The sequence below is a fragment of the Uranotaenia lowii genome, chromosome 2 (genome assembly GCF_029784155.1).
Source record: "Uranotaenia lowii strain MFRU-FL chromosome 2, ASM2978415v1, whole genome shotgun sequence".
NCBI classification, from domain to species: Eukaryota; Metazoa; Arthropoda; class Insecta; order Diptera; family Culicidae; genus Uranotaenia; species Uranotaenia lowii.
The window spans coordinates 146,637,394-146,658,412 of record NC_073692.1 but is presented as its reverse complement, the minus strand read 5'-3'; the positions used below and the strand labels follow the sequence as shown (position 1 = coordinate 146,658,412).

The following is a 21,019-nucleotide window of genomic DNA, read 5'->3' as shown; positions in this document are numbered from 1 at the left end:
ATTATAACAAAATTAATTAAAAATGATAGATCTGTATAATATTTTAAATTATTACAATTCATTTCTTACTTTGAGCCAATTGGGACTTCTTCCACTATAGCCAGATTTTTTTTTAATTTGAAATATTTACTGATTTGTTTAATTTAATCTAAGACGAATGATTTTATACAACGACAGGAATATGAAAAAAGTTGGGTTATCACTTCGAATTTTCTTTATCCATGTTGAAAATGCCTTTTTGAATTGTTTTGAAGTGAAATATTGCTAATTTGATAAATTCATGACGTTATTAAAGAATTTTTTATTGGAAAAGTCTGCTACCGAGCATGCTTAGAAAATAAAGCAATAGCTAGGAGATTTGTCGAGCAATTGCTTCAGATTTGAGCTTTATTCATACCAAACTAGCTTGTTCTAAAAGTAAAAGCTCCTGACTGAGAAAACAGCTGTCAAAAAAAACTTTATTCATAACAACCGAAGCAATTGCTTTAAGCGACTGCTCGACTGCTCGATTTAGTTTAGCAAAAGCAATTACTAGGTTTTTTTCATACCACCCATTGCTCTAAATCAGAATAACAAATGCTATATTTTCTAAGCATCAAATAGGCATCACACAAGCTTGCTTTAATTCTTTTAAGCACTATGTAAGCACTACAGTGGCATTAGGCCAAAGCACATTAGCATTGATTGATGCTGAATCAATGCAAATCCAGGGCACCGGTTGCTAGTAATTTGATTCAAATAGGTCTTTTTTTTTCAAAGATTTAACGCGGACCTGATATGTTCGCAGGCAGAGTCAATGTCAAATGTCAGAACCACATATGTCATGAGTTCGATTTATTTTTCAGCTGAAAAATAAAAAAAATATCATGTAGAAAATTCAATCCGAGAGATCTCCTCAATATGCTTAAGCGAATATAAAAATAATTACAAATTTAGTATCATGGCCGAAAAATGAACCAAACAAAAATCCAAAATATTTTTTTTTTCGCATGGTCGAACCTCATTCGAACGCCATTTGCATTTTGCCAGCATTTTGCCCGCCAACGCTGTAGCATCAACCAATGCTATAACAGTGCTTTTATAGGGTTATACCAGTTTCTGCACTGATGCAGCAGTTAATTTCGCCAAACCTGGCTCACAGAGCTAAAATGATGCACAGAATCAAGCACTATAGCTGACGCTAGAGCAGAGTTGATGCTAGATTTAAGTGCTTATGGTTACTTGGGAAAAACCAAAAAGAAAATATTTTAGATAGAATTCCAAATACTAATAGGTGATTCAATCAAAACAGTTCTCATTTGGCTTGTAAATTATCAAGTGTATTTTCTTTTCTTGATGAGGCACAATGGTTTCACGATGCCCCGTCAGATGGCGTATGATTCTGGGCGATTTGTAGTTGTATGGGCTCAACCGCCACTGATCAGTCTGGGTATCTGGTGTCTGCGATTTGAGCCAATCAAATCAGGTTTAGTAACCAGAATTGTCAATTGATCAGAAGGACGTTTGCGCCAGAAGAGAAATCTAGAGTTTGTTTTGATTAGGTCGTATGAACCAATGTAAACAAAATTGAGTTATTGGCTGCAAACGTTTGATAAACATGTATTCTATGTTCGGTCAAAACTTGGATTCAATTGATGAATTAATAACTTTAATAAAGTGATTGAAATTTTGGACGTATAATTAATTTCTTTTTTCTGAGTGCATTTTGGTTTTTGCGACTATTTGCGGCACCCTGTTGTAGAGAATATTGGGAGAGCATATAAAAAATAAATAATTTGTTAAATTGTGACACACTAATGTTAAATAAAATGAGATCGTCTTGAAAACATCAATGAATAGACTCATTGAGAGGTTCCGTTCAAAATGATGGAAAAGAAATCAAAAAGGATAATGAACTCGAGAACTTAGAGGAATTACTGCGATGAACTAGCTTGATGAGGAAAAGAGAAAAGAGTTCGGAAAAGGGATAGTCTTGAGTCAGTTTATAGAGAGAGCTTGAAAAGAAAGTTTGCAGAAAGCATTTTTATTGTTTAGAATATCCGACTAAATAAGTAAAATGTGGATATTTGTTGAGGAAAAAGTGATCGGATACGACAATGGCGTAGTCGGTAAGCATAAAGTTTACTTATACGCTGAAGGTTCAGATGAAGATATTTTCATAAATAAATTTATGCAGAAAAAATGCTGATTTTCTTCCGAATTTTTTCTTACAAGATGGCGGTGTTTAATGTAGCATTAATTTTCATATTGTGTGACGAGATTATGAGATGATATTTTTATATTTGGGTTGAAAAGTGTTTTTCCATGATGAACCTACAAAGTTTTTGTGTTTTAGTGAAAATTCCTTTTGTAATCTTTTGATCAAACATACAGGCAAGGTGCTGTAATGAAAACTATACGCGATGGTACGCGTCACATTTAAAAGTTATGCCAAATATTTCGAGATCGTAAGATTAATTTGTTCAGCTATTAGGTTGATTCGTTAACAAACTCAGTTTTACAAAACTTTCTACTCTATATTGAAACAAAAAAAAAATCTAACATGGTTTTCTTTTCTACAGTTATTTTGTGTGAGTTCTGCTGATGAGCGTAATTAGAATTATCTATGTTTTTATTGGAAATGGAAGTTAATTTAAAAATAATTTTATATATTTCTCATAAGGGTTTTAAATTAACAGGAAATCTAGAACAAAAAAAAATTAAAAAAGATAAAGAAGTACATAAGTCCCGTTGAGGTTTTTTTAGTCCCCAAAAGGGTTAGTGGAAGACATTGAAGAAAATAGTGCTTTCAGGGTCAATAATAACAGTCTAAGAATTTTTAATGAAAACAGTTAAAAAAAAAAATTAAAGTCCCGTTGGGGTGGATAAAGGTCCCCAAAGGGTTAAATATTTCAACAATATAGTCCCGTTGGGGTAAAAAAGTCCCCAAAGGGTTGAATATTTCAAACAATGATGTTGAAAACTGGATTTAGGGTGAATAATAGTCCCTAAGCTTTAGACGAATTACCGGAGAGTAATTATAAATACAAAAATAGAGTCCCATTGGGGTTAAAAAGTCCCCAAGAAGGGTTGAATCTTTCAAAAAGTTATGTTGAAAAGTGGATTCAGGGTGAATAATAGTCCCTAATATCAAGAATAACTACAGGAGAGCAGTTGTAAATAAAAAATATAGTCCCGTTGGGGTTGAAAAGTCCCCAAAGGGTTGGCACCATTTCAAATAGATAACACAGTCCTACTAGGGTGGATAACAGTCCCTAATAGGTTCATTGAATACAAAACAATTGAAAAGATATAAGAAAAAGAAAATCATTGGAGTGCATAAAATTGATTTTGATGAATTTTTGAAATAAATAATGACAGTTTCATTTACATTCGCTGGAAATGGTCATTTTAAAGTAAAGAAGTTTAGAAAACACAACGTAGTATAAATGTATCAAAACTGGTATGGTATTGCGGAATATAGAAGGTTCCGTTAGGCGATAAAGAATTCTTAAAGACGTATAACTGTCCATGGACATAATATTGTTAAATCACTTATCGTTTGAAGAACAAAAGTAAAAGTAAAACCAAAAATGAGTAAAAAGGTTACGACTTTGATTCGAACTGGTAAAAATATCAAATCTTAAAAAAAAAAATCAAATAAAAAATACGGTAAAAATATCAAATCTTAAAAAAAAAAAATTAAATGATATGTTTTCAAAAATAAAAAATAAAATTGCAAAGTCCTACTAGGGTGGAGCAGAGTTCTGGGTATGAAAATGTAATACAGGAATGCAAAAAATTAGTTAAACTGATGTGCAAGAAGTTGACATATAGTTAGCCGACATTCAATAATGGTAGCAAGCCCATTTACGGTTGATAAGTCCTTTCAGATTAAAAAGACACCTGCAAAGGTGTAAACATTTTATACATTAAGTATCGTTTGGGTTGGTGAAGAGTATATGAAGGAGTTTTATATATTTTGAAAATCCAGTTTGAGCACTGCGTAATTAAAAATTAAAAAAAGACAAAAAGAAAACATTTCCAAATTATGAATAGATTTGGGCTGTAGAGAATCCCAGCGCGAAATTGTCATTAGTTAAATTATTGTTGAGCCACTATGAACTGACGAGAATAGTATCAATCTAACTAATGCGACTGTTAGTTAAAAAAAAATTGTTTAGTTTGTATTGGAACATATAAAAAAAATTGTCTGAATAGAGGTATTTGGGTAAGATTTAAAATAGGTAAGGATATCAAAATAAAGATTTTTCATGTAAATACAGTTTGGATGCGAAAAAAGAAAGTATCTATTAAAAAAAGAGTGAGATCATATTTTGAATTATGGAAATACTTCATTTGGAAGTTTCATCTAAGATTCAAGATTTCTGAGAATATCTTTATTTTAAGAAAGTGGAAATTTTATCAGATCCATGATGAAAAAAAAAAAAGTTCCTAAATTCTAGACAATTAGAAGAAAACAAGAAATTAATTTAGAAAAAAAAAACAAAAGTGCCTCAAGGTTGGCACCAAAAAGAACAATAAAAATGCTACATAGACAAACATGAAATATAAATATAAATATGAAATAAAAAAAAAACATAAAAAAAAACACTTGTAAGGTGCAGAGAGTTCCTAAATACGGTGAATTATAATCCTATCAAAGTAAGATGTTGGGTTGAAGGCAAGTACATAGTAAGAAACTGGTAGTCAAAAATAGTACGCAAATCTTGTTCGAAGTCGAGAAGCATAAAGTAACCAAAAAAAGGAAAAGAAGAAAAATATCCGTATATAATAACACTGTTCCGTTGGGGTAGTAGAGAATGCCTAAAGAAGTTGAACCACAGAGAACCAGAGTTCGGGCTGGAGCCCCAAACGTGTGTAAAAATACCAACCGTGATTTCAAAATAAACGACGCCATTTTTGCAACTTAGCTAAGAGCCACCAGATGTCATTACCGGTACTTTTATTTTTTCCATTTTTTCTTCACGCTCAGACGATAGTACCTTCAACGAATGAAAAATGCGCTCAAAGCCAAATTTATTTTCAGTCACTCAATCGGGTATTAAAATAATTCTATATGGTTTTTCAGTTTTTGGCCTGTGTTTGTTTTTGTCGACATGAAATTCACTACATCAAGACTAAATTGATTTTTTTTTTATAATTTAGAATAAATTTCGATGATGAACACAAATTTAGAAATTCGTTCAGTATTCTTTTTTCTTTCACAAAATTGTTATCTCGGTAGGATTGATGAAAAATTGGCACATGGTGTTATCGGATATCTGTAATAAGTATAATAGAAGGGGGGAATATTTGAAGAATTTATAAAATCTTTATACATATCTTTATATTTATGAAATCCTGCGGCAAATGTTGACTGAACTGTTTTTGAAATTAAAATTCATATTGAAACAGACACATAATTAAAATCTTATATGAACTTTCTCTTTAAACAACTAAATAATGTTTGCTTTTTTTCTCAAACAAAATCAGAGGCTCAATACAAAACGAGTACCAAATGAGGCAACATTGTCAAGATTAAAAAGATTCCGTTTAAAGAGCATATAGTTCCTGCTGCAAATTCCATTATGTTGCTTTTTCTATGCCCCAAAAAAAGAAAACTAGCTGAACTCTGTTTTGGTGCGACCTGGAAGTAAATTTTAGTTAATTTATGTTCTGAGTGTTCTCAACTGTTGACAAAAAAAAATCGACAACAACAGCTGAGTCACTTAGCTAAGAGCCACTAGATAGTGCTGTTTTTAGGCCAATTTTAACGGTTTTAAAATGGCCGACGATTCCAATTCTTACACACGGATTCGACACATATTTGTTCGGGGCACGTTCTCTGGTTCTCTGTGGTTGAACCACGGTGGAAAATTATTAACTAAAATCAATCAATCCATTGCTGAGTTTAGAAATAATATGTGTTTTTTTTTTAAATATAGATACAAAGATACGTGGAAGGATTTTTTTTAACAGTAGGTTCTGTCGATTCAAATGAGTAACAATGTCAACTTAAGGGAAAAGTGACAGGTGGGCGCTTTTCAAAAGCGACAGTCTTTTGTGGAATAGATTCTGAGTCTAAACTCAAATCAGGTCAATATGATTTTGACAAAAAAACAAAATTAACCGGCGATTGTCAATATTCAATCTACAAATGAAAAAAAGGTGTTTAAATACATTTAAAACGTTTTCCGCGTACGTTTCAGTATAAGAAACCTACTATCACCGCTAGAGAAGACCAGGCTGCTTATCTAGAAAACATATAAAAAACTGAAGCTCCTTAAGCTAAATCAATTGTGAGAACTAAGCAAGAACACGGAACTAAAGTGATGTTCTTAAAATGATTATGTTTATTAGTAATTATAACAATAATAGCAGTATTGTTGCTTGAATTATGTACCTCAGCCAGTAACAGGAGAATTAAACTGACAATTTTAAGTATTAACAAATATGAAGAGGTTTAATAGTTAAGATAATCAAAATAAATGGATCGACCGCTTAGGTAACTCATTTGATGTGGACCACACTTATGAGGTAATGATGATCTATAAACAGTTTAAAAAAACGATAGAGCAAATAGTAACAAAATCTATCATGCATAGTTAAAATTTGCTTTTTCGGAATTTGCCGTATATTATTCAACCAATATTTAATTTGAAACGAAAGCTAAAAGCATCAGACAAGAGGTTTTGGTTGAACAAAAAATCTTCAATAATTAAGGAATTTTTATCCAAAATTTTAGTGAATTCGAAGTTATAGTATTAAAAAAAATATGCTTCTATTGAATCAAATTAGAAATCCCGAGACAGTTGTCAAGTTCAATAAAAAAATGAATTCTAATTTTTGATTTCAGAATGTCAAGCAAGCTCATTTAGAGTTGAAATAGAATGGACATACTCGATTTTCAAGTTCCTCTATCTACTAGAGTGTAGTGTAACGTACAGGAATTAGTTCTTGAATATTTATAGTTGCTTGGGTAGTTACTTATCATTCAGTAAAAAGGAGAATAAAACACATTCAAAAAGGGCCTACTCAAATGTTTTTTTCTTCGAATAGTAATCGAAAAAAAAAGGCAAAAAAGATGTCAAAATGTATTTCAACTAATTACTCAATCATATTTCTAGGCATAAAAGGCTCTACAAAGGGCTCCTTATAAACAATTATGTGGTGTTCTATTCGCGTTTTCCAAAAAGAAGAACGTATTCCTAAGCCAACAGGTATTAATTAACAAACTAACTGCCTGGTTATCAGAAATTATAACACACAAAGGTGATTCATATAATCAATCCGACATATTTCGCAGTCCGTACTTTTAAATTTAATAGCATTTACGTTACAGTAGACCGAAAGACTATTGCTTTGAGACAGGTCAGTATTGACCCCTGACTAACAATGTTCAAACTAGAAAATAAAGAAAAGTATACTAACCGAGTTTTACCAAACACACGCTCCTGTGGCCTGAGGTTCAAGGAAGGTTTTTGGAAACATTGATGAAGAGTTTCAGGATGTTTCCAATAAAATTTTCGAATGTTTCCTGGTAGTTACCCCTTGGTAATTGACTGTCGTAAGATTAAATCCGCCCATGAATGAAAATAAAATTCACCCATGATCCGTGCCAAAAATACAATACAAAAAAAAGAAGAAAATAAAATTTGTTGACATACGTCATTCGTAGTAAATGAAGTACTAGAATAACTTACTGCAACCTCTGCCAACCTGTATACATATTTCAGGTGGAGATGGAAATCCCGTGGAATCAGGAAAAGTTTATTTTATGAACATTGAAACCATGACAATTCGTGACGTCAGTTGTATTTCCAAACAAACAACCAACAGTGAAAACCGTAGAAAAAAAAAATCATCGCCAACTGATGTTTACGATTCTCGCCTGTGACGTAGGCTTTGGTTACCTTTTAACTTTTTGAATAACGAGTTCTGTGATAGTGTGCGTGTTTGTTCATCACCTTCTTTGTATACCACATTGCACCTCTGCCACGAGAAGAAAAGGTGAAGTAAAGCGTAAAAGTCAAATGTAGTAGTAATTAAGTTTCAAATAAATACAAGCGTCAGTTAGTAAAAGTTGCAAAAAAAAAATAAGTGAGATATTTTTTTTATAAATTTTAGTAAGTCAATTTCCAGTTTGTTTGTTTCGTACACTCAGAAATGAAAAAAATATGAAAATTATTATATTTCAATAACTCCGATATTTCTCTGACATTAATATCCAGAAATATTAAAAAATAACTATTTCAGATATTTAAATTTATGCATCCGAATAATTTCTTGGCGTGTAATGATCCAATGCATAAAATTTAATAACCGAGAAATTATATATTATTTTGTTCAAACAAACGCTTTGTGCGTTTGAGTCCCAACTAAACGGGTATGAGCACATGCTAGATTCTTCAGTTGCTAAATGCCTTTCAACTTGACTGCATGCAGATTCCATTCTCTTTAAATATTTATCTGAATCGTATTTAAAAAGGATGGACTCAATTGCAGCATGTAATATTACCAGCGAAATGCACATGTTTTTATGCTATGGTCAATTATGCACATTGACCATAGAACATGGACGAAAATCAAACGATTTTCGTTTGGTTTTTCTGTTTATTTCTGCTTTAAGCGTTTGCCTTTACGTTACGGCTCAAACTTTTATTTCTGACCACCAGATGTCGTTCCATAACATTTCTCAATGCATAAATTTTAATCGCAGAAATATTTCCCAGTGAGAAATATCCCAGTAATTACACCATGAGAAATATCCGTGTGCGTAAAGAGGGAGATATGTGAAAATACCTAAAATATAACTGTTTGATATTTTATTTATTTCTGAGTGTACACACCAAAAAATTTAGAAAATTATACAAGCCAGAAACGCTTAAACACCTAATTTTTTTTCGATGTAAATTGAATAGGATCTAATTTTACACATTTTTACACCTAAATCTCACACCCGTAACATAAGATTAGGTCGACACAGCTGAAACTAGATACAAATCCTAAATTTACGTCTTGCATGATGTGAAATTATGTTCTTAAAACTTAATAACGGGGTAAAAAAAATAAGTGTGTGAGATTCGACTCGGATTTGTTTTGTTTTGAAACGGGAATTATAGAGACTTATAGATTCGTTGTAGTTCTGTAAACTCGGTTCGGGAAAATTAATGACTACGGTTCAACCAAAATTCTGGAAGTGGTTAGTTCGCTCAAAAGTTCAAAAAATAACCATAACTTAAAGCCAAACAGTCTTTCAGATTTTTATTTATTCGTTATTGGATCTCGGAATTCAAAACACTACGAACGATGGAACTGCTGCTGAAAACAGTGTGGACTCTTGTTGTGTTCTGTGAGAAACTACCCATAGTTCATGTTCCATTTCCTTCTGCATATACTGCCCGATCAGAACAACAAGGTTTGTTTCGATTTTTTTTCTAGTACATCACGGAACTCATCACAAAAATTTTGTTTTTAGTTACACGTCATGCTCATCGTAATGCATTGAGGCAAAACAACGGGCAAGGTAGATCCAGTGATCCTGCCACGCTTACCAAATGGCCTGTACATGCTGCAACCAGTGAGTGGACAGTAGTCGATGTTTCGTGCATACTTGTTCAGTTGACCACCTTGCGCTCGGAAAGGTACCGATAGAATCAGAAAAGAAAAGCTGTTAATTAATTTGTTTGTTTTTTTCTCTTGTCATTCCAATTTATGAAATCCAAAAACACGTCATCCCGAAGAAAGGCGTTGTCGATCCGTTAAGCCGGGTGGTTAGTGCTCCGATGAGGAGGTCGAAAAGATCGTCACCATCGTCTTAAATCTCAGCCAGTACAGGATCCCCGATTGGTTCCTGAACAGACAGAATGGCATCATCGATGGCAATTGTTCCAAGGTGACTTCTTCGATGGTCGACTCCAAGCTACGTGAAGATCTGGAGCGGCGAAATCAAATCCGTGCACAGCGTTGTCTTTTTCACTACTGGGACCTGCGAGAGCGCAGGCTACCGGCCGTCACGGTTACACCGTCGGTCAAAGAAGATGTAATCAAAGACAAAACGTGGACCAGTAACAGCCGAGGAGTACCGAGAATCCAGATGGATGATTGATTATGAGGTTTGGTGTTTCTGTATCGTTTATATAATTTATAAAATCATATTTGGATAGGCAGATCTTGTTTTACCAGCTGACATATTAGATGCTTCAAACAAATTTAAACGCCCTTGTGTAGGCACGATATTTTGTGTTCAAAGTAGGAAAGTCAATGTCAATTCATCATCCACATTTTCCACAAATACGTTGTATACATAAAGGCGTTTAAAGATTCATGAATAGAATGTGTAGAATGGCCTTCCTGGATCAATGCCAAAAGGTTCAGTTTTGATTTCGGTATGCCGAACAATTTTTCATATTTTATTCAGTGTTTAGTGCAAATTTCAGAACAATTTTTCCCATATTTTTTCAAATAAATTAAAAAAATCAATATTAGCCAAATGTAAGGGTAATGGAAAAGCACGTTTTCTCGAAATGAGTATTTGACACTCTTTTATTTGCTTGTTTATTCGTGTTATACAATTGGTCAAACATCGTATTTGTGTATGTTTACAATCGTGATGAATCCTGCACCAAATAATATGCTGTTCAAACGCATTTTATCGCAGATACAGGATGATAAAAATAATATTGATTACAAGCGTTCATTGAAATTACGAAGATTAGACTAGATAAAATAAAGTTTTTTTATATAGAGATGTCAAAAATAACAATTTACAAAATTTTTACAAGCTAAGTTTAGCCTAATAGGTGAATTCCTTCAACTTGATTTTTTTAAATTTCATATGAGGCTCATTTAATTGTTCATAAAACATAGAACAAAAAATCAGCTTCAAAGTCTTATTTGTTTTAGTTTTTGTCATATGTTACTTGCTGCTTGGGCTACCTAGTAGCTCAGGCGTAAGGCCGATGACATAGTGAGAGCGACGCGATGCGAATTAGTGACCACGGCCAATGCGAACTCTAGCGGCGAAACAAATTGACATCTGCTTCTCCGCGTTGAGTGTGTGAGGCTCAAGCGATTCACATACATTTTCATGAAATGTGGTTCGCTGTATTGGATCGCATTTGCCGGTACGCATCGCATCGCACTCACTATGTCATCGGCCTAAGTCATATTGATGTGATTTTTCTCATTATATATTTGAAGCCAAGATGCTTTGCTGTTTCTGATTTAGCCTTAATTTAATTTGTAGTGATAGTGTTTCTTAAAAAGATCATTGTTCGCGAAACTTTCTAGAAGATGAATGTACAGGTTGTTAAATTCATGGAACGTTATTATTTATTTTATTTTATTTGAGACCTACTCAATTCTTACAATAAACTTTCGTGACCTTTATCTAGATACGCCATTAACATAATTTCAAACTTATTTTTGTCAATAAAGTGATCAGTAAAGTGACTTATGTAGCACAGATAGAGGAAATCAAATAATCAACTAACAAAAGAAAAGCCACATATGGGACTGTCTTGACAGCAGCGACAGTTTGGTAGAATATCAAAATAAACTAAAACTTTTGCCCCCGAAAATGTATGTCTTAGAAATATTATTAATCCGAAATTTACTCTACGCAATGTAATTTCTAAAAAAAATCTAATTTTAGGTCAAAAACGATGCTTCATCATTGTGCGTCCAATTTCACATAAATTTACATCGTTGATGATTTAATATTGTGTACAATTCATGTCTTAGAATTTATAGCTTCAAGCGTTTCTGTTTTCTCTTGTGTAATTTTATGTCAAAAGTGATGCTTCTTTTTTGTGCATCCAATTTGACATAAATTTACACCAAAAAATTAATAGTGTGTAGGTAATTGAAAGAAAAATTTCGACGAATAATATAAAATGGTTTTGCTTTCTTGATTAGCAAAATTTTTCGCATGGTAATTTTGATTAATTCTGACCTAAACATACATTCTTGGATGGTATTAATTAAACAAAAAAAAAATGTCATTTTCAATGTATCTTTAAAGAAAAATCCTTGATGCAGTTGTTTTCTCTGAAATTTACTGTAAATTGGTTAGGATCTCGAAAAGTTCAAGAAATGGTAATATGTTCGAAGAATGTGTGACGATTACAGAGTAGAAAAATGAAAAGTAGTTAAGTGTGGAAAAGCGAAAAATTTTAAAGTTAAAAGGGAATTGTTAACATCGAATATTAAGGGGCAAAGTGTAAAGAGTAAAAATAAAAAGAAAGTAAAGAGTCTAAAACAAAGAGCAAAAAGCAAAAGATCAAATAAGATAAAGAATTAAGAAGAAGTGTTAAGAATGGAGAGGAACACGCAGGAAAATATCTTGTAGAAACAATAATATTTCGATCAAAAATAATAAAAATTTTGGTTGGGAAAAAGCACAAATATAATTGAGATTATATCGACAAAAAATATCGATTTATTTTGAACTTATCGATTTTGTTTAAACAATATAGACCCTTTTTGAAAGTGATTCATAATTTTTAGCAAAATAGCAAAAATTTTGGGTAAAACGTACGAAAGTGTTTTGGTCCAAAACAATTTTTTTTGCGTTTTTAAATAATTAATTCTGTCTGATTGACATAAATGAATTTATTAAATTAAAAATAAAGGATTTTTCTTCAAAAGAAATAAGTTTGCTTGTACTATTTAATCCAAAATTTATTTTTAATTAATGGTTTCACAATATACACTGTGTCTTTTCCTTAATGCTTTCCGCTTCCCGCTCTCCTGTAGGGCTGTTCTGCTGGCAGAAGCGGAATTTTCATAACGATTGCCTACGACCTGCGGAAGTGCGGAACCAGAAACGCAAAGGCCGGTTTCTGTTGGGTCGCGATATCTGAAAACAGAGGGGAAAATATAAGTTCAAATTGATTCGTGAACAAAATCAACCCCGTTTAGCCTGCCTGCCTTTATGGGTAATTTTCTTCGCCCCAGGCGATTCACAAGCGTATTTCGACAGGGTGAAGTCTTTGGAGATATTAGCAACTCACTCACCTTGAATGTATCTGATGTCTTCTGGGACATCTTCGAAATATCGTCCCGCTGGTGAGGCTGCCTCTGATGAAGGCATCGCTTCAAAGCCCGATTCACTCCATCAATCTGCATGCTACCGATGACTGTCCAGCAAGGGGGATTAATGGAATGACCCGCATAAATAAGGATTAAACTATTTCCCTCTATTTGTTGGTTGTCCTGTTTCGACGAACCAACTCCACTGCCGTCGGTGTCCATGGTCTGAAATAAAAGAAAATACGGAACTGTTTTGTTGCAATTTTGATAGTAACAAAAATAACTTACCTGCACAAGATTGATTTAGCTGAATCAAATCTGATGTAAAACTTCCGAAGCCCAGGTTTTTGAACCCCGAACGAGCGGGAAATCAATCAAGGGTTTTGTTCGGGGCGCAAGAAAGAATTTAATGATTTTTTTTTCTTTTTTTCCAGATGACATTTCATTTATACACGCTTGGCTAATAAAGCATATGTTTCGAATCAAAACTACCCAACTATTCTTTAGAAAAATAATAAAATATTTTTTTGTTAAAATGACGCACCCCTCTCCCATTCACGATGGCTTGGTTTCGACTATTTTGTAAAAATAAATAAATGTTGGATTCTGTTTTGAATCGTATTTCATTTCAGAACTACTCACTAAAAGTGCATTGATACTACAAAATTGAATAACAAAACGTTTTGTTGAATCGACTCCCCGTTCTTTTTCTGCGTGAGAGCAAATATACGAAAGTTAAGGTGGTTAAGGAATAGAGCGAAAACTTGAAAATGAAAGATAAGGCGAAAAGAGTAAATCAAAAAGAGAAAAAAGTAAAGAGTATAAAGAAAAGAGTTAAAAAAAAGTATAAATATTAAAATGCAGAGAGCATAGAATAAAGAGCCCAGACTAATAAGCAAAGAATGGAGAGTAATGGGAGAATGGCAAAGTGAAGAGAGCAAGGGTGAAGTAGCGAGTCGAGTCAAGAGTAAAGACGAAAAAGGTAGTAAAAAAAAAAAAAGTAGAAAGTTAATAATTAGGTACAGATGAAAAAAGTGAAGAGTATAGAATAAAGATTGAAGATTACAGAGTCCAGAGAAAACAATGTAGAGTGATGGGTAAATGCAAAGATAAGAGAACAAAGAATCAGAAATAGTTAAGAATAATAAAACAAAGTATAAATTACAAAGTGAAGAGTAAAAAAAAAAAAAGTATATGTAGAAAGAGGTAAAAGAAAAGAGAAAAAAAGTAAAGGATAAAGAGTGCAACGTAAATGATAAAGGACCAAGAGCAGAGAGCAAGGGTATAGAATAGAGAGCCTGGAGTGATAAAAGCAAGGAGTAAGGCTATATAGTAAAGAATTAAAAAAAAAAATTCACAAGTGAAGAGTAAGTGATGAGTACCCGAATAGCCAGGATTATGGTTTTAATATAACCGAACCATGATATCCAGTTTAACAATAAAATTCATCCTAATATCTTGGTATTATTCGAGCACTTTAAAATATGAAATCCCCATAAATTTCAAGATAACCGTGAATAATATCGTTAACTCATGAAATTTCATAGTTGTCGAATGTAGATGAATCATTGTATTTCAGCATTCTACTTGTGATTTCGAATGTTACAATATTTTTCATGGTAAAATGAAAATCCGAACGATGATAAACGGTAGATTTTTGGGTTTTTTCACTCGTTTATAATTTTTCGTGTAGAGGAAATTTTTCATATACGCGCCATTGTTTACGTTTTTGCGGTCGAAAGAAGTCAAGCACTCAAATTCTGCTTCAAATTCTGGACAAGTTTTTATCAAATGTTGTTGGTATTAAAGGCCATAATCAGTTCGGAAGGCAATGGCACCAATTCAGGTAACGGCGGTGAGTCCTTTTCTTGTACGTAAATTCTAGTTTTGAAAACTAATTTAGAAAAATTATTTTCCAGAGGCAGATGCAAACGGCAGAGTATCACCGCCGGTACTTCAGGCGTAAGCTGCAAACAATTTGGACTTCATCAGATAGAGGTTCAGCGCACAAACCCTACTCGCACATACTGGACATGGATCTAGAAGGTGAGCCGGAGCCGTCTACCAAAGATAAGTTGCGCCGGAGGTCCACCGATACGCAGTGCAGATGGTGAATAAAAAAAGAAACAAATGTATCTAAGTGAGTGTAAGAAAGTTTTTCTAAAAAATAAAATTGAAAAAAGCAAGGAAATACAGCTTCTTTTTAAATAACTTTTCTGGAAAGAGAATTAATAAATAATAATTTCAACCATGAAATTTCACGGTCGTGAAGGCTGTTTCCATATTATGATCAAACATTGAAGTTCATCATCGTTGAAACAATATGAAAACAATGAAAAACGATGAACTTTACAGTTTCCGCGAGATAGAACTGGAAGTTGTAATGACCATAAACTTCATAGTTTTGTGTTCTAAAATGTAATGGAAAAAAGTTGATTTTTTCATTGTTAAGTTGCTTAACAACCCCCTTTTTTCATGGTCAATTTTGCCGAAACCATAAATTTCACTGTCGAAAACTATGCATTTGACAGTACATTCAAGGTTTCATGTACCATGATTCGCATAGTCTGAATCATAAAGTTCATGGTTGCGTGAAAATGAAATTCGTGGTATTTTCACAATGTTTTTCTATTCGGGTAGTGAGTATAGAATCAATAGTAAAGAGTGAAAAAAAAGGAAATATTTAAAAGTTAATAATAGAGAGTAGAAAGTAAAGAGAAAAAAAAGCGAAGAGTAGGAAGTAAGAAGTAAAGCGTTAAAAACATTTGCTAGGGTGTACAAGTAAAGAGTTTAAATTAAAAAATAATTAAAAATAATTTGAAAGTAAAAGAGAACAAAAATTCAGGTATAGAGCAAAACCAAAGTTGTAAGTAAAAAAAAAAAAAAAATAAGTGAAGGGTTAAGAGCATATCATTACTTTCAGCATAGCTTTCAGTATTCTCTACAGTTTTCAACCTCTAGTATGATGTCGTTTGTATGGTATTATGTAACTTTTGCCCTGCTAAACATATTTAGGAATCTACTAAAAAAAAATCAATTTTATTATGGAAAGGGGTTAATTCAATAGCTGATAGTATAATTTTGATAAATAAAAGGATTTTCGATATTTTATTTTTTTAATTAAACGAAGCTTTCGATATAAGAGTACGGGTAGAGGCGAATGTAGAGAATATTGGGAGAGCATATAAAAAATAAATAATTTGTTAAATTGTGACACACTAATGTTAAATAAAATGAGATCGTCTTGAAAACATCAATGAATAGACTCATTGAGAGGTTCCGTTCAAAATGATGGAAAAGAAATCAAAAAGGATAATGAACTCGAGAACTTAGAGGAATTACTGCGATGAACTAGCTTGATGAGGAAAAGAGAAAAGAGTTCGGAAAAGGGATAGTCTTGAGTCAGTTTATAGAGAGAGCTTGAAAAGAAAGTTTGCAGAAAGCATTTTTATTGTTTAGAATATCCGACTAAATAAGTAAAATGTGGATATTTGTTGAGGAAAAAGTGATCGGATACGACACCTGTTTTGCCGTGTATGCAAAAGGACCCACACGGAAAAATTGAGTTATTCATAAAATGTGTTGAGAATACACCTGCATTGAGACTAATCGATTGGTGCTCAAAATTTGTATATCGCCAATTCAATTTTGAGTAGATTTGGGTTGCCAATATACAAATGAAAACTAAATCACGATTACGCAGCTCTGTATAAAACGTTTGTTGTTGTTGGGATTCTATTTGAAGGGATGTCTCATGTGAAAAAAAGAAAAATCGCGTTAGCTTTTTAACGGGGGTTAAGAAACATTCAAATTTTTTTGACTAAAATGGTCTGTTTGTTGATGAATGTGATGATTTTTAACTTGTCTTTCGCAGATAACGTTGATTCTGGTCATTTGTGCTTCGGAAATCCGTAAGTGTAATATTATCTTATCAATTCAAACTGCTTCAATTAGTTTTTTTTCTTTCTGTAGAACGGTACGAAGCGTACAGAAACTTCCGGAACAGGGAGACATTGTTTGAAAAAGAGCTGATATGGTCTTCCCGGACAGCCATTTAATCAGATGGAACAAATCAGATCATAAATATGAATAGGCAAATGGGCTCGGCCGTTGTCGAAAAATTGAATCCCGTCGCAAATCAACAGAAGGACCATCACATAACGAAGAAGGTGAACAAAAAAAGAATGACCCGGCAAAGAAAATGGTACCAGGGAATATTTCACTCCAGCCATATGATCAGAGTAGGTAAAGTTGAACAATAATGAAAACCCCCTACGGGGACATAATTATCAAAAACAAAATCTTATTTATTTCTATAGATGTCGGACTTACAGCTTTGGAACGAAATAGCAAGAGCTCAAGACTTGATACGTAAAATACTTGGCACAAGAAAAAGAACTACTGATTGGAGCATTCCGTTGTGTTCAATCGAGCTACCGAGAAAACAGGGGTTAATATTATCTTTTTGTACATGGACTACTCCGAAACGCCGGATGCTTACTTTTATTTGGTACGGATTTAGAATGAAATTCTGCTAACAATTCATTTCTAAGTATCTGTTATCTTTTCAGTGGCACTACAACACCCCATTGAAGAACCTGGGTGAGCTGAGAGAACGGCACGTATACATTTTTTTTCCTATCTGTGCTCTGGAAACGGTCCGAGGTTGTGGTTGGTGAGAATCTGATGCTAAAGCCTCGTTTCCCATTCCAGTGTAGTTCGGACACTGCTTGTAGGCGCCGAGTGGTCACATGTGCGACATTTCGCTTTTTTTCTCAAGAGAGTAATCTCGATAGTCCTTAAGACAACAGGATAATACGTTCGAATTGTAAATATTATGCATGCCTTTAATCATTAATTTGTACTAAATAAAAAATTAATTTTCGAATAGACTTTTTTTTTTCAAAAAAATTAATGAACTTCCAGACTTTTCCAGAGAAATTTTCAAAATGGATGGGCATCCCCATGTCAAAATCTGGGGGAGGAAGACTGAAATTTGCTGCATCGTTTTCTGCATCGTTTTTTTACTGTTCGGCAAAAAGCCAGCAATTGTTGAAAAGATTTGTAATCGTTAAAATTTTAACTTTAGATGATCAGTTTCGTGTAGTGAATCATGTATTTCAGTTGTTTAGGTGCTAAATTTAGATTTAGCTATATTTTTAGAACAACCATTAATCAAGCCATTTTTATTTATCAGCTTCAAAACTTTGACGAAATTTGAGCGACATAATACGCCTGATCATGCAGGAATTTGCCAGAGCCAAACAAAACCTAATTAAATCATTGTTTTATGCAAAACAAGTGCTTTTCAGCATGAAAAAAGTTTTATTAAAAATTACTAAATAAGAAAGTTAAATTTTGAACCTTCGCACTGGTCGGTAGATTGATGAGAGAAATTTGACGTTTATTTTTTTTTTCTTTTTTTTATTCAGTCTTCCTCCCCCAGGTCAAAATATACAGAATTGACTAACTGGCTGAAAGCTTTCGAATGTGTAAAAGCTTTTTGCTCACGCTCTGTGTAAAGCGCCCAAACATAAAACTAAGTGGAGACACTTTTCTCGAATCTGTGTGGATTTTTATACAGAACAGAGTAACTTTGTTTACCGTGTACCATTCCGACTACCTTCACGCAGAAAAATATCTTGTAGAAACAATAATATTTCGATCAAAAATAATAAAAATTTTGGTTGGGAAAAAGCACAAATATAATTGAGATTATATCGACAAAAATATCGATTTATTTTGAACTTATCGATTTTGTTTAAACAATATAGACCCTTTTTGAAAGTGATTCATAATTTTTAGCAAAATAGCAAAAATTTTGGGTAAAACGTACGAAAGTGTTTTGGTCCAAAACAATTTTTTTTGCGTTTTTAAATAATTAATTCTGTCTGATTGACATAAATGAATTTATTAAATTAAAAATAAAGGATTTTTCTTCAAAAGAAATAAGTTTGCTTGTACTATTTAATCCAAAATTTATTTTTAATTAATGGTTTCACAATATACACTGTGTCTTTTCCTTAATGCTTTCCGCTTCCCGCTCTCCTGTAGGGCTGTTCTGCTGGCAGAAGCGGAATTTTCATAACGATTGCCTACGACCTGCGGAAGTGCGGAACCAGAAACGCAAAGGCCGGTTTCTGTTGGGTCGCGATATCTGAAAACAGAGGGGAAAATATAAGTTCAAATTGATTCGTGAACAAAATCAACCCCGTTTAGCCTGCCTGCCTTTATGGGTAATTTTCTTCGCCCCAGGCGATTCACAAGCGTATTTCGACAGGGTGAAGTCTTTGGAGATATTAGCAACTCACTCACCTTGAATGTATCTGATGTCTTCTGGGACATCTTCGAAATATCGTCCCGCTGGTGAGGCTGCCTCTGATGAAGGCATCGCTTCAAAGCCCGATTCACTCATTCAATCTGCATGCTACCGATGACTGTCCAGCAAGGGGGATTAATGGAATGACCCGCATAAATAAGGATTAAACTATTTCCCTCTATTTGTTGGTTGTCCTGTTTCGACGAACCAACTCCACTGCCGTCGGTGTCCATGGTCTGAAATAAAAGAAAATACGGAACTGTTTTGTTGCAATTTTGATAGTAACAAAAATAACTTACCTGCACAAGATTGATTTAGCTGAATCAAATCTGATGTAAAACTTCCGAAGCCCAGGTTTTTGAACCCCGAACGAGCGGGAAATCAATCAAGGGTTTTGTTCGGGGCGCAAGAAAGAATTTAATGATTTTTTTTCTTTTTTTCCAGATGACATTTCATTTATACACGCTTGGCTAATAAAGCATATGTTTCGAATCAAAACTACCCAACTATTCTTTAGAAAAATAATAAAATATTTTTTTGTTAAAATGACGCACCCCTCTCCCATACACGATGGCTTGGTTTCGACTATTTTGTAAAAATAACTAAATGTTGGATTCTGTTTTGAATCGTATTTCATTTCAGAACTACTCACTAAAAGTGCATTGATACTACAAAATTGAATAACAAAACGTTTTGTTGAATCGACTCCCCGTTCTTTTTCTGCGTGTTGAACAGTCACGGGTGCGGAAAAAACCCTGCTAGTTCCCTTTGTGACTAAGGTGACAGTGCCATTTAGCATACAATTCCGGATACCCTGGAGCGATTACTTTCGCGTACTGTTCGATCAGATTGGGGTGTGTATGCGTTTCTTGAGGTACCTGAGAATAATTTAGCGGATTTTTCAGGTAAGGAGAACAAGTTTTTTCAATCAAACTTATTGGTGCTTATCGCTTAGCAAAACGCCGTATGCGCCCAATCAGAAATGCTTTAGGTCGTAAGTACGTTTTCACAGGTGAGGACTTAACTTACATTCAATTTAAGCACATAGGAATGTTCTCAGCCCATTTTTATGTTGGATTCCAAATTCTCAGAAGGATTCGGGCAACACCCACAAAGTGAGAGTTTGAAACGTAATTCGAAACTTCAATAACGATTTTCTCAAAACACGTCAGGTGGCTCATACGACCTAATCAAAACAAACTCTAGAAATGCATTATGTCGTAAGTACCACTTCATTGATAAAAACTGAGTTGATTTTTTAATGGTGACAAAGAGCTGTTAATGAAACTTTCATGTCAAAATTAGGTGACCAGAATTTTTATTTTGTTGGCAGCAACGTTACACGATGATGCTAAGCTGTACCCCTAAAATTCCTTAAAACCTCAGGTGAAAATGCTCAATTTTAATTTGTGCAAAACTCAAGGGAGCGTCAAAATAAGGGTTTTTGATGGTGGAATCGATGAATAATATAGTTAAAAGATGAATTTTGAGCTGGTGTCAGTGCTTGAATTGTTGAAATTTTGTTATCTCGATTTGATAAAAGTTTTCACGGTCGGGAAAATAGAATTTTTTTTCTGATGGATTTTGAACAGTCTTTTTTAGTTTATCTTTCAACTATTTTCTATCCTTTCCGCTTTGTTGCTTAACTTAACTATGACACTTCCTTGATTTCTGACGCAATAA

The 21,019-nt window shown here is 33.5% G+C and overlaps 1 protein-coding gene and 3 long non-coding RNA genes across 5 annotated transcripts; 2 read left to right on the top strand and 2 right to left on the bottom strand.

Annotated features, from left to right (window-relative positions):
• The first annotated feature begins 1,773 nt into the window (after positions 1-1,773).
• LOC129745103 (uncharacterized) lies at positions 1,774-11,421 on the top strand. Of its 2 annotated transcripts, none has more exons than XR_008737076.1 (4): positions 1,774-2,108; positions 9,235-9,400; positions 9,461-9,626; positions 9,726-11,421. It is a non-coding gene; the product is annotated as an uncharacterized LOC129745103 (long non-coding RNA). The 2 variants fall into 2 exon arrangements; XR_008737075.1 differs by lacking the exon at positions 1,774-2,108 and adding an exon at positions 8,160-9,184.
• A 1,236-nt stretch (positions 11,422-12,657) lies between these two features.
• On the bottom strand, positions 12,658-13,442 carry LOC129745100 (uncharacterized). Its single transcript, XM_055737941.1, has 3 exons — positions 13,306-13,442; positions 13,003-13,242; positions 12,658-12,844 (listed from the first exon to the last, which is right to left on the bottom strand). The coding sequence occupies exons 2-3, from the start codon at positions 13,237-13,239 to the stop codon at positions 12,770-12,772; spliced, it is 312 nt and encodes a 103-aa protein (XP_055593916.1). The 5' UTR covers positions 13,240-13,242; positions 13,306-13,442; the 3' UTR covers positions 12,658-12,769.
• A 2,746-nt stretch (positions 13,443-16,188) lies between these two features.
• On the top strand, positions 16,189-17,793 carry LOC129745102 (uncharacterized). The gene is made up of 4 exons (XR_008737074.1): positions 16,189-16,928; positions 16,990-17,262; positions 17,337-17,527; positions 17,589-17,793. It is a non-coding gene; the product is annotated as an uncharacterized LOC129745102 (long non-coding RNA).
• A 1,194-nt stretch (positions 17,794-18,987) lies between these two features.
• LOC129745101 (uncharacterized) lies at positions 18,988-19,775 on the bottom strand. Its single transcript, XR_008737073.1, has 3 exons — positions 19,636-19,775; positions 19,333-19,572; positions 18,988-19,174 (listed from the first exon to the last, which is right to left on the bottom strand). It is a non-coding gene; the product is annotated as an uncharacterized LOC129745101 (long non-coding RNA).
• Between the last annotated feature and the right edge of the window lie 1,244 nt (positions 19,776-21,019).

What these genes read in the sequence shown, in the direction of transcription:
- LOC129745100 (XM_055737941.1), bottom strand. Translation starts at nt 13,239, where the DNA reads ATGGACACCGACGGCAGTGGAGTTGGTTCGTCGAAACAGGACAACCAA. An exon ending in AGACATCAGATACATTCAAG is followed by an intron (nt 12,845 to 13,002) that starts GTGAGTGAGTTG and finishes CTCTGTTTTCAG; the next exon opens with ATATCGCGACCCAACAGAAA.